Raw genomic sequence first — 16,959 nt, 5'->3', positions numbered from 1 at the left:
CCATGGTTAGGAGCTATGGCACTCTTAGAAGCTATAGAGAAATGATGTTCTTGCAGAAGTCACCAGGAGTGCCATTTGTAGAAACTTGTGGAAAGCACCACTAGAAGTTGTTTTTTTCACGAGTTGAGTTATATGGTGCTTACTGTTTACACTAGTTTTGAGATATTTAAGGCTGTTAATGCTTTGGTGTGAGAATACAGCTAGCGCGTACCTGCCAGCTAAGGACTTTGTGATGTGGTGGTAGTGTAGGTCAGTTCCTTTGGTTGGAAAGTCATTGCAGCCTTAGATGCTTTAAAGGGCATTAAAAGCTTGAACAAGTGGAGGCTGTTAGAGGTGCTCTGGTCCTGCTTTATATATACTTTAATACTTTTGCCAAATGTTGAAAAAACAAATTCTGTGACCATAAAAGTGAGTGTTAGTGTTGGATGAGGCATGGTTTGTAAACAGCTACACAATCAAAAAAAAGTGGCTCTGTTACTTAGAGAAGGTTTTTTGTTGAGTTAAAAAAGAGTTAATCCTGCCCTCCATCAGCTACAAGTGAGACTTTGTTAGTATGGCATTTGTTTCTCCTTTTGCTTGTCTAGACCAAACTTATTTTCAACAATTGTAATGATTCAGACAGAGGAAATAGGTGTCAGCATTGGAATAGTTGCAGGATAATGGTACCAAGATGGTCAGGTTTTGTCAGCTTTATTAGTACCTCATACATGAGAGAGAATAATTCATTACAGTCCTTGTATGTCTTTTTGCTTTTGACTTTTTGGATGTTTTAGTACATGTGAAAATTACACAGATTCTATTCAGTGTCCAGTTACATCTGAAGAGCTCTTCCTTTGCTGGAGATGCTACAGGCCAATTTTATTTTATTTTTTTAAATTCTATTTTATTTTTAATTAAGGAGAGTTCCAGTGTTATAATATTAGCTCTTAACTTGAGAGAATGTCTCTCATTTCCTGTTTAAATTTAGGCCAGTTCTTGAAAAGTATTCGGTTACCTACCTTCTGCTGGGATCAGTCAGTATCTGATACCTCTGGATAGAAACCCATCTGTCTTTCTAAATCTGAGCCTTTATCTTTGTGTTCTTTGATACAAAAAGGGGTCATGCTTCTTGGAAATAAATCAGAATTCAAGACATCGCTGTAGTGGTGTTCTGCCGTGGCAGGGAGGTGGAGAAACATACCGAGAATACTTCATACCTTTACTATACCTCTATATCATAATACTTCTAATATTACGAAGTGCTCATATACTTGAGTAAAATATGTTGTGTATACTACTAAAATAAATGAAACAGTATAAGTCAACGGATTAGTCACCTGTTGCGCATCTAGGTGCAATTACAGTAAAATAATACTTAGTTGTCCTAGGGATATTTTTCCAGAACCTGACTAACACCACCTCTTTTTTAGTCTTAGTATTGTACTGTTTATATATTCTTCTGATCCAAAAAGATCAAGGTATTCTTACAGAAACACTCGTTTTCTGATTTTTTTTTTTTTTTATTTTCATGTCTGATAGGTCTTGTTCTCTGATATTTGTTAATTGAATTCCTATAGGATTGTATAAGAAATGCTGGAAGTCTTGTAGTACAAACTGTGTGTGGTTCCCAACCTGACAAGAGTCTTACTAGTTCCTTTGAATAAAAATAGGGAGCTGCAAGTAATTACAAGATTGGGACTTTCATTACGTTTAGCACCACCATTAATATTTGGTGAAGTAACAAAGACTTGAAACTGTATTTTAGTTTTAATGGTTTTATTTTACTATGCTTTGTATTTGTGGAAATGGATGTGTTTTTAAAGGAACTATTGGATAAATACCGTATGCAGAATTGGTAATGTATAGAACCAAACTCTGAAACAGAGTTAATTTAAGTCTGGAGAACCTGTCCACTTTCATCACAGTGTTCCATTCATAACTTTTGTCTTAATTGAATATATTAATCGATACTATCCATATCAATTGTTGCATCCAGACATGCTGAAAACTACTTCACAGGATGAAATATTTTATTGTTCTCCCGTTTTTCTCCCTTTTGCTGTTCTCCCATTGTTTTTCACTGACTGGATCAACATGCAGGCCTTTCATGCCCATAGAATTTTCCAGGTGGACCGACTGACTGTTTCCTTCCACCGCTCTGGTGGTGTGTGCCTAGAATGTGTAGACTGCTTCATTGACTCCTATTCTGAGCTCTTAGTCTGTAGTTGTATGCTTTTTTCCAAACAGTTGAGCTTGCCAGCCTATACTTCTGGCTTGCCTATATCTTTCCCTGAAAACTAGACTCCATCTCTGGTGCTTGAGCCAGCTGCCTGGCTCTGTGAAAGAGTGCGGGAACATGCACTCCAATCCAATTAACTCTTTCTTGTGAAGAAGACCAAATAGCAAGAGGCAGCTTCAGCCAGGTTCTGGCTGGGCATGGAAATGGAAAAAAGTTTTGAGGAAAATGAAACTGGTGAGTCTGGCAGTAAAAATATAAGCATGTATTTTAGAAAAAAGTCAAGTATTATTAAGTCTGCACCTTTCTCACTTTCTTGAAGGGAACGGATTTGATTCACGCTTTTCAGACGTGAGCTGTCGGGCTTCCACAGATGCAAGGTAGATGTCACTCTAGTAGTTTGTGAGAGTTGTTGCTCTTAAGAGTGGTTCTGCAGCAGTAGGGCCTAGATTTTTCTTAGGGAAAGCTGAATTCATAACACTCAGGTTTTTTGTAAAGAAGCAAATTCTTTAATAAATGGTTCAGCAGAACGTGCACCGTGGTCAAGATTGTTGGAGTTAAAACCTTTTGATTACAAAAGAGGAAAAGATAGTTCTTATAGTGTAATGATGATTAATTTTAGACTTGAACATCTGCCTGCAGTGAGCTTTGAATTGGACAAATGAGGTGGACATAGGCCGATACCTGTACTTCTGAGGTGCTTGTGTTTTTGATAGCTAAAGGGAAAAAAAGTGTGGGTTGAACGTGGAATGCTTAAAGTGTTTGGTCTTTGCTTATGTCTGTTTTACTAGGTTTTTTATGCTTTTGTATCCTTTTCTGCAGTTGATGTCCACTTTCCTTCATCCTGTCTACTCTGATTTATTTCCGTGCAGTTAACTATTCTATGGTTCACTCTTGTTTCTTGCAGTATTTTGAAGATTAGGAAGTAAATAATCTAATCTTTCTCTGCATGTCTACATCTACTTCTCTGCTCTCTTCTTCATGTGCGATCTTGAGTATCTTTCTTTGACTCTGTCTCCTTATTTCTTTTGGTTGTGTACTACTTATCCTATCCTTAGTCTAGGCTAGTAGCTGGGGCCAGGGAATAAAAGCTGAGTTAAAAAACATTTCTTAATACATACAGAGGTGCTCTATTGATTCTATCTACCTGTTCCATAAATAGCAGTCTTAGTTGAAAGATCTAAAATCAAAATAACTTGTTTCAGCCTTGAAAATATTCTGGCAAGGAAAAAACATATATTCACTATGGCTTTACAGTTCTATTTTCAGAGTATTTTGCATTTCACTCACATTCTACGTGCAGCTTCAAAGCACTCTTAAGAAAATAATGAAATGAACTTAAAATATATGCCTAGAAAGCTATTAGTATGTGTTTCATTGTCAGGAAAGGTAAGTAAGAGTATACTGACAAACTGTCTCCTCCTATGATGTAGCTCAGTTAAGGCTGTTTTGTATGTAGAGACACAGGTGTACTACATTGAAGTCTACAGGGCAGAGATGCCTGAGCGAGGTAAAGGAGGAGGCACAGCCACAGAGCACAGTGCAGCACTGCTGAATAGAGCTGCTCTTACACAAGGCAGAGTTGGCTTTAGCTGAAGTCGCAGGACGATGTGGGGAATGCCACGAGTGTGACTAAGCCAGAGGAAGATATCTCCTGGTTTCGTACTAGTGGCTGTGCTGTGTGCTTTAGCGGTTCAGGGGTGATGGCTGAGTGGTTCATCAAAGCATCATTTGCCCTTAGCAGCACCCAATGTTGAGGCTGGGTGAGCTTTCCAGTTCCAGCTATGGCTGGCTGTGATATTTCTGTTTGCGGGGCTGACTTTGCTCTTTACCTGCCTCTGCTTCTGTGCTGCCACTGTCCTGGCTCCCTGTGTTGTAAGGAAACGCAATATACAACTTGTTCTGCTTTGATTTTTATACCAGAAAGGTCAGTTTGCCCAGGTGGCTGAGACACCTTGAGCCACCCTACAATGTTGCCATATTTCTTGGTAGTATAGCAGCAGTAAATTCCAGACTTTTAGGTTAGCTACAAATATCTTACCTGGGCTGATCAGCTTGCATCTTTCACTGGCAAGGCTTTATTTCTTCAGGTTTCATGGCTAGTTTGGAGATCTCTATACCACAAACCTTTGCAAAGTATTGCTGTGCTCTGATCTTTCTTTTAAAAACTAATCTAGTTAACTGACAAATTGGTTGCTAAATCAAGCACATCTTAATCCTATGCTAAATTTGAGAAGCTTACTTCGTGATTTTCCTCATTGTTTCTTCTGATAAGAAGGGGCTTTTTATAGCTTTGTGTTCTTTCATATGCTCCTCTTATATTTGGTTCGTCCTCCTTTTTCTCTAAACTAAATACCAATTTGTTGCCTTCTTTGTCTTTCATACTGTACCGCTTTTCCCTATGCAGTAATTATTTAGGGATAGAGACATTTTTTCAAAATGCTGCTTTGTTAGAGCACATGACCTCAGTGGTCAGAGATTATTTGGTAATAACTGTGTGGGAGTCTCTGTTTGTTTGTTTGGTTTGGTTTAGAGAGTCCTGTATCTATGCCTTAAAATGCTCCAAAGAGGCATGGCCTCTTAGGTAGTTGTTATTAAGCAGTATTTACAAAATGCCCCCCCTTCGTTTCATTGGACTAATTGATGTTAAGACATTGAATCAAAGCAAGGCTATTGCTTGACCCAGACTTGGTTGGTGTGCTTTCCCATTGGCTTACTCTGAGGAGAAAGCAAAAATTATCTTACGTTGTATTTTTGGATTGGGAAATAGTAAGGGATGAAGTTGTAAGTGGCTTGTATTATATTCTTGGCTGTTGAGTGAATCTTTGAATCTGTGTTGCGCATTTAGATATACTTGAAAACTTGCTTCCTTTTCTATAGTGATAGGGGATAGAGTCCACTTAGGTTTATTACAGAATTTTATCTTATTTTAAGCTGCAGGGATATACTTGCTCTAGTATTTGTTTGTGTGATATCTTTGTTTTTCTTAAATAGTCTGGTGTAATTTCCTGGTAGCTTGGGAATATACTTGCTGTATATTTAGAGTATTGTGTATGGCAGACAAAAATAAAATACAGATACTAGTTGATGTGTGATAGCATGTAGACAAATGTCATACTTACAAAGTGCTGGTTTGCATCTTAGCAGGAATATTAATATTAATGTTTTAAGATGAAAAGGATGCACTTCTTTTATAGGCCCTTATATGTATGCTTATCTTGTAGCTTTGGGTAGTTAACAGGGGTAAGGTCCTTCATGTACTGCTCTATTTATATCTAAATCAGTAGGGCATTGTACATGTATTGATGTGCATGCAAAATTTGCAACGTATTTCAGTTAGTGTGCTGAAGCAATGAAGTTGCTCACGTGGATAACATTTTTACAAGAAATGTAACTTATTTTCTTTGGCAATCCCCTTGTATCCGGGAGCCTTACATTTGAATTTGTCTCATTCTCCGGAATAATCTGTACAAAGGGCTCGGATCTGTCACTTGGTAGTCTAAAAATCGGCACGGAAAAAAATGAAGATGTATATTTTAGTGTTATTAATTTACTTATAGAAGGTTTATTGGACTTCGTAAGAAAGGGAAATTCTAGAGTCACAGCATTCTAACCAAAAGTATTTAACGGAAATCTATGTGGCACTATTTTTACAACTTAAGATCTTTTTAGTCACTGAAACTGCAATATTCAGGCAGCTTTAGTGTCATCTCACTAGACTGATCTCACATCAGTATTTCCTGCACTTTTTAATACTCAGTGTGCTGAGATGTTTACCTTTGATCAGACTATTTTGAATCTGAAGTACTACCTAATTATTTTTGAGAATTTATAGCTTCAGCAAGGTTCAAAGTAAAGAATGAAATGAGTGAACATTTTTCCAGGTCTTCCAAAGGCGAAATTATTTTTGGTAGTGCTACAATTATCAAATAAAGCAAAGTACATACTGCTGTGGTGTTGGAAGTTGGTTAGGGTAGAAGAGAAAAACTTGTGTATACAAACTTAGAATCTCTTAAGAGTTTTTTTTTAAGCATAAATAAAGAAGACTGCATAAATGTGTGTTGCTTTTAAATCCTACGTAAGTTATTTTCCCTTATATTGATATATTTTAAATACCTTAGCGTGTTAGCTCCACAAATGTCATTTGTTAAGGGCAATAAGTGTTTATTTGCTTCCCTTCTGTACTGCTTGCTGCTTCCTATCTGTGATGACAACTTTCTGGCCCTATTCTGCTTCTCTTATAACTGTTTCTGATGTTTCTTCCAAACTACTACCTGTATGTTTGCAGAATGTTCTGTCCAAGGTAGATTGTAAAAACATGTTCTCACTTTAATGCCCTCTGATGTTTGGTATCAAGTCATGCTGCATCTTGTGATCCAGATCTGTGAGTGCTTACTTATGTAAAGCTAATCTTACTGTTGTCACAGGATTATGGTAGGTGTAAATGTTTGCAGTGTTTTAATGGTCAGTTACATTAAGGTGTTAATCACAAAATCAGATAGTTTTCAGTTACTCTGTTAATTAGTATTGGCCTGAATAGATCTTAAAATTTGAACTCATTTCAGAAGTAAAAGATGTTGAGCCTGAGAGGGAAAATAACACACAATGCTTAAAGTAGAAAGCAAAACTTCAGTATTCATTACCTTCAGTACTTTGTTTCTGTGGTATGTCCGTCGTCTTTCTTGCTTGTCCTTTGTAGACTGTATGCTCTTGCATCCTGTGCTGCCTTTTTGTTTTAGTTTAATTTGGAAAGTAGTGTAGTGCAAGTACTACAGCAGTCTAATTCTACCTTTTCAAACAATAGTTGCTACTAGGCCTTTTGCAATTAAAAAAAAAACAAAAACAAACAAAACAACACGAGGACTCTTGTAAGATATGTAGATTTGTTGAAGTAGTGAAGTATGTTTGTCAGACTTTCTGGTTCTCATCTGTTTGCTCAAAAAAAGTTTTGTTTTGTCAGGTTGTTTCTTCTAGGAATTCTCAATTATTTAATACCCAGGAGTGTTTATTTTGTGTGACAGTGTTAAGTGTTCTGTGATGCTCTGAATCCTATAGATTTTCCTTTCCATCAGTGAAACTTTTTAATTTGGTGGAAGCCAGCTTACCTTTCGCTAGCTGCGGTGCAGAGGCTGCTCCACATTCTCATTGATTGTTGCGGGGAGCTCACCCAGGTTACTCGGTGCAGTGAGTAGGGATTCACTATTTTCAGTCTTTGGCAGAAAGCTTTTTTTTTTTTTGACAGAGTACCTTTTAGTGTGATAGGAAAAGAGTACATCTGATAGTCAAGTTGAAACAATAGTAGTAAAGTTGTTTCGTACCGTGTGATGATAAAGACAGCTGTTGCTCTGTAAGCTTGGAAGTTACGGATTTTTGGGGGGTGTTAATTCAGTGATACAAGTGTGTGCTTAGTAAATGACAGGTGAACTGTTTTGTTTCCTCTCTTATTTTCTCCTACATTTTGCTCACCTGCATGCATCTTCCTTATTACTATTAAGGAAAAGAGAAAGGACAAATACTAAATCTGGGCTGTTCTGGACTCTGCTTTTTTTAAAACTTTGGGAGGGAGAAATTAAAGATCAGTCACCAGACCTCTTGAATATACTATAATTTTGTCTGAGTGTTTGCACATTCACGTGTAAACCTGGGAGTGTACAGATGTGAGGGGATGTCTCTTCATGCAAATAATACCGCTAACAGTGGGACCTCCCAGCAGAGCAGTTGTTGGTCAGAGCAGCCTGGAGGTCATGAGGCACAGCAGGTTCATATTGATGGAGAAGGGAGAGACAGGGTTACTGCGCACAAAGGCTTGTGGCACTGCTTCAGATACAGCTATTCTAGCACGCTTCAACCACGAGTAATTAGGCAGCTCCTCTGCTGTGAGTGCCAACCAGAGGTTAGGCACTGTGCAGTTACCCTGTGAGTAGTTCAGCCTGGTCAGATGCTGCAGAGCTAAGGCAGGGAGCAGGAAAGCTGTCTGCATATACTCAATATCTACTCATATGTTCTTGGCAGTGTTCCCTGTGATCCCTACCAGCCAGTTGATTTGTTGTAGGCCACTTGGTCATGTTTTTTTTTTTTTTTTTTAAAGTAGGCGTAGGGCTTCAGCCTCCTAGTAGTTTGTGATGTTGGACATAATCCTAGGAAGTGGGGTTTTGTGCAAGGGCCGAAAGGCACTTGATGTTAGACCTACTTCCTAAAACTCACATTAGCATGAGGCAGAAAACCTTTGATACAACTGTTGAACTTTTGGCACATATAGTCAATCTTTGCTAAGTGCAGAGTTAGCGAAGTGTCCTTAAATTGAGATATTAATATGCACCTTATTTTGTGGTAAAGGATGTCTCAGCATTTGTAATGATATCTTTAGATGTTTGAGCAGATGTCTGCAGAACGACATGACCATTTTAACTGTGCATCGATTGCTGCTCGAACAGTATTGTCTCAAGGGTAGAAATACAGGCGTTTCACAAGTAAGAGGTAGATTGTCATAAACGCCTGCTAAAAAGGCAAAGAAGAGTGGTTAGTATAAATCACAACACTTGCTTGCTTATTCCAAGTTCAGATTAGAACATCCTTTTACTGGATCCTGTGTAAGTGCACAAAGATACAATGGCTAAGCAGGATTCAAAAGTGAACACCTGAGCAACTCTAGAACACACATCCCTCGTGTCTTCAGCAAGTCAGACTGCACCTTTCCAATTGTAGTAGTCGTGTGCATTGTGTAATATCACCAGGCCATCACGTCATTCAATATCATCAATACATTGCAGCCTCAGGGCTTGCATGTCTTGCACGATGCTCTCCAAGAGGTGTAAGGATTTTATTGCTATCTATTTTTCAGATAAGGTTGTGTCGAGTTAGTTCTCTGCATGCTTCAACAGTGGATAGTTTGTCATGAATTATTCTTTAGGGAAGTCATCCATTTAAATCCATTTCTATCAACACAGAAATCCTGATGAACATGTGCCAGAGGTATAGAAAAGGAGTTAAGATTTTTTCTTTATCTTTTTGATAGGTTTAGCATGGAAATACTCTTTGGCAGCAGAAATTGATCATACTGATAGATGCAGGAGGAGTTTGAAGTATGCCATCTTGTACCAATGTTTCTAGAACATGGGTGATCACAAGGTTCAGATGCTGACAATATTGTACTTCAGAATCTGCTCCATTCTTTGATACTGTAACTCCTGCAAACTGACCCTTTGACTATGATTGATGATTTTAAAACTGATCAAACAGTACACTGGTGAAGGCCAGTTCTCCTTTTGTCCCATGGGCAGAGGTGCTTCTGATAACTTTATTGCCTCAATGTACTGCTTTGTCCGGTGTTGCTTCAAATGTTTAAAGCAAATTGGAGATTATCAGTTATTCCCCAGTGAAGGCCCCGGTTTTATTTTAACTTTCACAGTAAAAGGACACTGCTGTATTAAATTTCTTTGTAAAACACATTTTTTTATGTGTTTATTATTTTGTTGCTAATAGTAAATAATGGAAGCGCTGCTTTATTATTTGAAATCTATCCAAAAATTCTGATGTCAGTAATAGTATTGAAAAATTTGGCAGAAAGCAAGAGTGAGCCTCAGTATTCCAATTAAAGGGATTTTGCAAAAAATACACCTTTAATAGGCAAGCAACATTTATGTGTAAAAGTGAATACTGTGCTACTGTAAGCTAAAACACAGTCAGTATTTATTACCCTTTGAGATGTACACTTGTGTAGAATTTTTTCCAAAGTGCTTGTTTCAGCATTTCACTGTACTTAACAAATACATTCAAACAATGATATATTTAAAATTAGTGTGCGTTATAATAGTAGATTTAATCATTAAGTACCATCAAGGAACAGATGGCAAGAGAGGACACAACTGGTTTGCAGTCTGCATAGATTTAAGCGTGAAGCCATTAAGCTATCACATTCCCATTTCTGATAGATTTTGGTCAATGAAAAATTAAAGACACATAATCCCTGATTATATGAGGTCTCAGTCTGTAATTCATGACACTGGTAGTATTTCAAAATCCCTGAAGTTCTCTCTGTAATCAGTAGTTTTAAACTAATGCATTATTGGGATAGATGCTCTTGTCTGTTTTTATTGCAATTGAAATTAATGTATCTTGTCATAAGTAGGTTGCTTTTAAATGTAAAATTGCTTGAGGGTATCTTTTCCTGCTCTGCTTCCTATTGACTTCTAGACAGATTTGCCCTATTTTGCTAGGCTATTTGCCACTGAAGCAGTTCAGTATCTCCACCTAATAAAAGGAGCAGTTCAGAGTTCAGAGCATGTATTGCCTTAAAAATGTTTATAGTGTAACTAGCACAGTAGCCACTAGAATCTTATGTTTTTAAAAACCTGTTTTTAAAGCTGTCTTTTACAAAGGTCTATTTTAGAACCGATTTATTTTCAAAATTATTTCATTTGCATCTTGTATTCCCAACAGCATGTACTAGTTTATTTCAGCGGTATTGGACCAAATGTATTCTAATAAGCAGAACTGTTTAGTATTAGTAAAAATGTAATTATTATAAAAAATGTTCTTAGTCGTAAAAATTAGACAATTCAACATATGGATACAAGTAGTTTATTAAAATCTGTAATAAATTAGTTGCCAAAAAATGTGAACTAATTTAAAGGTGCATGCTCTTGAAAGCAATACAGATTTTTGTGATTTATGTTTAGAGTTTTATCTTTCTTTATGAAAAATATTTGCACATTATATTTCATTAGTTTTTCTCATTAGTTATTTCAAATGCTTGATAAAAAAATTAGTATGTCTGTTCCTGGCTTGGATGAGTCTGACAAAATACAATTATACAAACAACGTATAATGGAAAATGTGTAGCTAACATCATGCTATGTTATTTCCTCTTTGAAAGAATGAGTTAAGACATCAGCACTTAAGAAGATGGACTACAGTGACTAAATTAAGATTATTTAAAATGGTGTTTTGTGGATTAAGGAGACTACTGAGCTTTTAAGTTGGAGGCTTTGAGAGAATGAGGCCTGGTTATCAGTATTGGGAATGAAGGTGGGTTTATTTTTTAAAATAATGAATCTTCTGCTGAAGTACCTAATCGCAGTTCTTTTGGTAACAGTGCATGGTGTGAGAAGTGATCTGTCAGGCCTGTTCTTGGCTGTTCAATACATTTTGCAAGTCAAAACTGACAGTTCAAAAATAATCTGAAAGCTAGAAATCAGTGACTGAAGATTAGGGAACACTGGTAAATACAAACACTGAAGGATTCTTCTACCAAGTGGCCTCTATTTTAAATGTTTAAGTTTAAACGTGTGTCATTTTAGTAGGTAGCCTATTAATATTCTGTGTTTATAATCATTTAATGACATAATGTGGTTAGAAAGATTTAAATTACCATAGTACAGAGATAAAGTCCCATTTGCGCTGGAAGGTATTGAGAGCAGGATTTCACTCCGGGAAGAGTTAGAAACCATTTTTTTCCAAGTAAAAGTCATCCTAGTCGTTGCTAACATGTATTGATTGAGAGCGTCAAAGACAACTTACCTCCCTTGTTTGAAGAATAATGAGCCAATACGACAGTCTTTACAAAAAAGCAACAAAATCGAAGAAATAAAACTTCCTACTAGCTCTAGTGAGTTATTGAGGCTACAAGTTTAATTACATTAAAAATGATTGGTGGAGATTAGTAGTGTTAGTACTGATATTTAAGTAACTTAAGTTTGTTGATCCTCAAGAGCAAGGGGTTAAACTTCTTATTACCATGATCTATTTTAAAGTTCTGCTGAAATATGTTAAGGGAACTTTGAGTTTTGGGTTTCTGTTGGACCTGTTGCCCTAATATTTTAAAAAAATTTAAGATGATTAAAATAAATTTATTCTGTGCACCAGGTTGTCCTGAGGCTGGCATTCTGATTTTAATTGTTGATAGTCTGCACTAGCAGAGCATCATATAGCTGGACTGTGAGTTCTTTCATGTGGTAAAGATGCAGTTCCAGAGCACATCTGTGGCCCAAGTTTTCCCAGCAGAATTCACCATCTCAGTAAACTGTTTCCTGTAATTCATGCCAAAAAAAAAAAAAAAAGTTGTTGAATGGTTTCTGTTTTAAGATACAGGAATGAATCATTTTGAGCCAAAACAGTGTAACTTTTATCAAAAAAGAAGCCTGGAATGTCCGTAAAATGTGAGGAATGTGTGTCAGCCATTGAATTTGTCTTGATAGATGAAGATATGCACCACATAAAAAAAATTAAAAAAAAAAAATATTTGGGGGAGGGGGATACATGGGGTGAATTGGTGGAAATAAAGGAAAGTTGCTTCACTTTCAACAGTAGTTGAAAGATTAAAAAAATCTTTGATATGTATCAACATTAACTTTGACACAAGACTAATACCACAGAATTTCTGATTATCTTCGTTAATGCATAATTTGGTAGAGTTGATCCATACACTGTTGGATTTCTAAGGATTAAGATGGAGAAGATGAAAGAATGATTTGCTGTAGTACTGTTGCCAAGTGTCTGCTAAAGTGTTCTAAAAGTGCTCAGATTCTGTTAGTATCTGTTAGTGCATCACTTGAGAGATGAGAATTATTTATTGTTGTACTGTGAGGAGAAATGCTGGTATTCACGAGCAAAGTCCAGGTACAAGTATAATGGTGCCATACAGTTCCTGATCTTGCCAGGTGTTATGGCTTCTGATTTAAAAGATTATATCATCAAATAAAACACAAAGCTCATGTGCTGTATCTTTGGTGTATGCAAGTCCCAGTCGTGAAATAGTGTCCTGCAAAACATGAAGGTGGCAGTGGTGACAAAGGCGTGGAACTAAAAATTTGTGTCCTAAGAAATGTTGGGCTCTAATTGCCCATTTTTTTTCCTCTTCCACACAGATATCCTTGGCACTGATTGTTTCTGCTGCTGTTCAGGAATTTGCTTCTGTGTTCATTTCCCATTTGTAGTATTGGGATAGTAACAATTTGTCTTAAAAGTGTGTAAAGAATTATGTTTACCTACCATTATGAAGACATAGTGCTATACAAATGTTAAAGTTTTTGTTCTTACAAGATCTAAATTTTCTAGTACAGCTTTTGAAATGAGAAAGTGTAAAGCCTGAGCTTTTATGACATTTATGTTTTGAATTCTTGTGGTTGCACACTAGTTTTTGTGTTGATACTAAAGTAAGAGCTATTACAATATCCAGGAGACTCTAGTGCCCTCTGTTTTGAGTGCTCTAAAGGGGGAGTCATCTAAAATGTATGGCTGTAGAAATGCTGCTGAAGATGATGAAAAAGCCTGGAGATAATCTTCATCTTTAATCTTAATGACTATCAGATTAAGGGCCTAAATCGGCCTTTTGGAGATATGAATGTAGAAATAGGAGACTTCAGCTGATCTCTGCGTGGCATCAGGTCAGCAGGATTTATCCTGGATTTTCTCTTCTGATTTTAACAAATTTGAATGAATTCAGTTTGGAAAGAAGTTCAGTTCTGCACATCTGCAAAGCATAATCAATTTTAGCCCATTTAGTTCCTCTTGTAGCTACAGGTTGGCTGAATTAATCAATCCAAGGTGACATCTTAGCCACACAGTTTTGGCTAATATATTCTAAAATGTACTTTAATTGTTTATAGTATTTTTAGGAACATGGTGATGAGCATTTAGGAATGAGGCAATTACCCATGTAAGAATCCGTGTCCTAATTTCCCTAGATTTATATTCATATACACGAGAAAAAAGATGCTATGCTTACTGCTTTTCTTTTCAAAATGACTGTGTTGGAGGTGCATTTTATATATGATCTGACTTCCTTTCCCAGCAATGTTTTTTTTCCTACGTTATTTCTATTCATGCTTACAAGCTAGGAAATTCTGATAGCAATAAACTGAAGAAAAGACATAAATATATCTTTTAAAAATTCTAACATGCTAAAACCAAAGAAAGCTGTAAAAGGCAAATAAAAGTTTGTTTAGGTAACTTAAATTTAAATGAAAAATATGTAAATTTTGCCTATAGCGACACTCATACAAAGAGCATGTGAAACTACCAATCAAAGTGATAAATTGCATCAAAATAAACCATGATACTACTATGTTAGTGGAGTAGAGGGAATAGCTCATTTTGGGGGGTTGGTTGTTTACACTTACACATTGCAGTTTAATTGAGTGTCTGTATAGAAATGTATGAATCACATGTATATTGATGGTCTTGTAGACTACTTACATGTAGTTTCTTTAGATGAAATATCTATCTGTTCTGTATGATGCATATTGTTTTTCTGGTGTTCTCTGCACAGCCTTCAGTTTGTGTGCATCAGTAGCGTCTGACTTCCAAGTTGCAGGTCCTAGGTGTCCTGCCAAGACAATTCATGCTGACCTGTAACCTGCTCCGTTCAGTCTCCTCCTAAGGAGCTCTGCAGGAATTCGCTGTGTGATGGATGTGCTTTTCAATAGGCAGGTCCCATTCTCCAGGGGCAGATGGACCTGTATGTCACCAGGCCATACAATACGCCCAAGTAATTGAGGGAAGGCCTGTCATGAGCCTTTGTATGCTGCTTGGAACCCAGGTGATTCACCTGTGGAAAAAAGTACAAATGCAGACCTTCCCTGAAGTGTGACTGTCTAGTAACTGAAGCATCATCTGTACCATGCGTAGAATAACTACCTCTCTTTTAGACAACACTTGTACTAAACAATTGAAGAATTGGGGGGGGTTTGGCAATGGCATTTCTTTTCCCTTGGTATTTGGTTGTGTCCACTACAATATTCAGGTCATTTTTGTGTTATAGCAAGTTACTTCTCTTTCTGTATTTGATTTCTGAGTATAATCCTTTGCCTGTATGTGGTGGTATTGAATTCCGTTATACTGCTGTCACACCACTTTTGCGCTTTATCAGGATTGTTCTCAATTGCCTTAGTGTTCTTTGAAGGTTTTTTGGTGGTGTTTGGTTTTTTGTTTTCTGGGGGTTTTTTGTGTTGTTTTTTTTTTTTTTAATTCCTCCCAATTTTTGCCAGTGGCAGTTCTGGTAAGTGTATTCTGTATTCCATTGTCTAAATCATTAATGACAATGTTGAATAAAACCAGACCCAGCAGACACACACCCTTGCAGGAACCTCCAGTTTGACAGTGAGAAGCTGGTAGTTTCTTGTTTGAGTGCAGTATTCCAGCCAGCTGCACATTTATCTGACAATAATATCATTAAACAATACAATAATATCATTAAATATTAAAAGTTGCATTGTGCAACTGTATCAAGTATCTCTGTAAAAGTTAAGAAACTTCACGTTGGCCATCCCTTATGAATTCTCTAAGCCTTTTACAGGGTGTTGTGAGGGAGTTGCATTGATTCTGCATTGTTTTCCTCGAAAAATCACAATGAATCATTGTCACACTGTCTTGTGTGTGGTTAATAACTTGGTATGTTATGAGGTATTGAAAAAGAGTGACTCATCTGCATTTCCTCAGATGCTTTCTACTTTGTGAAGGAAAAAGGGATTGATTTCCTCTCTGAAGCAAAGATAAACCAGAGAAAAATCTGGTAGTATGTGAGATTACATGACAAAAACTCCGATGATTAATAATCCCTTTGTTGACAGATTTCAGTCATCTGTAAATAAATTTAAAATGATTTAGTGTGTGTTAGCATGATGTATTTCATATTCCTCATTGTTCTAAGAGTTAAAACTTACGTTCTGTTTTTGTGCCTCATGATAGTAAAATAGCATCATATAGTTTTTCGGTATATAGACATTCGTTAATGCAGCCAGACTGAATTCTGTTATTCGTAATTGTCTGCATCAGTGAGAACGATTCCTGATGTCTGCAGTGTGTGCTGGAATATTTACATTATAGCTATGTTCTGCTTTCTGTGTTCTGTCAGGGATGGGGCTTCTTGTGGAGAACTGCAGAGCCACAAAAACTTTCTTCTTATATTCATTCTCCGGTAATTGTGATGGGTGCTCCCAATTACATACTGCATTAAGAGCCAAAAAGGGTGCTAATCTGACTAGCTGTATCAGAGACAGATGTTTCAAGTTATTTCTTTCTGCCTTTGGCAGTCACTTCCACAACTCCTTATTTACTTGTGGAGAGAAAAAAAAAAAGGCATGGTAACCAAGACAAGAAGTTGTTATGCTGGCACATTAACTATATAATTTGTCTTGTATAGAGAGCTTTAAAGATTAATGTTCAGTGTGTTTAATTTATTCTTTTTTTTTCCAGTAATCCAAAGTCTGCTAATCAGAGGATAAACAAAAAAGTAAACAATGATGCATCATTAAGGATTCAAAATTTGTCTATTTTGGTAAAACAAATAAAAACTTACTATCAGGTCAGTAATTGTTTCTTGTATTATGTTTTGCCTAGAATTGTTTCTAAGTAGTCTTTTATAGTTATGCCTTTAAGGGTAACAAAAATAAGATTAATATTTTGAGATACTTGTATGGATGGTTGTTTATAAATCTGGTCAAATTTTTTATCCCGCTTAATTTACAGCTATAATAATAGTCTGGAAACACTTGTATGTGAATGATGATCTGTTTATATAATAGATATTCTGCATGTTCGATTAATCATATAGTACATTAAGCAGTATCGGTTGGTATGTTCTGAATTGAAGCAAGTTTTGTGCCTATTATTACATGTGCATTTAGTCTTATCAGTGGAATCTTTGTAATAAAAATGTGATGAAATTTATTTGGTTTAGAATTAATTTGATTTTCAGTAGGAAGAAATCCGTGAGGTGATAATCAAATGGGAATTCATAGTAAATG

General features: G+C 36.5%; 1 protein-coding gene across 7 annotated transcripts in view; it reads left to right on the top strand.

The window, feature by feature from the left end:
* CCDC88A (coiled-coil domain containing 88A) overlaps positions 1-16,959 on the top strand; it is a 97,180-nt gene that overhangs the window by 20,392 nt on the left and 59,829 nt on the right. For all 7 annotated transcript variants that reach the window (XM_050893387.1, XM_050893386.1, XM_050893385.1 and 4 more), the window contains exon 3: positions 16,409-16,517. In XM_050893387.1, the coding sequence (XP_050749344.1) occupies positions 16,409-16,517 (109 nt within the window). The remainder of the gene's footprint in view (positions 1-16,408; positions 16,518-16,959) is intronic.

The sequence above is a fragment of the Gymnogyps californianus genome, chromosome 3, assembly GCF_018139145.2.
Source record: "Gymnogyps californianus isolate 813 chromosome 3, ASM1813914v2, whole genome shotgun sequence".
In the NCBI taxonomy this organism is placed as follows: Eukaryota; Metazoa; Chordata; class Aves; order Accipitriformes; family Cathartidae; genus Gymnogyps; species Gymnogyps californianus.
This window is presented reverse-complemented; position numbering and strand designations above follow the sequence as displayed.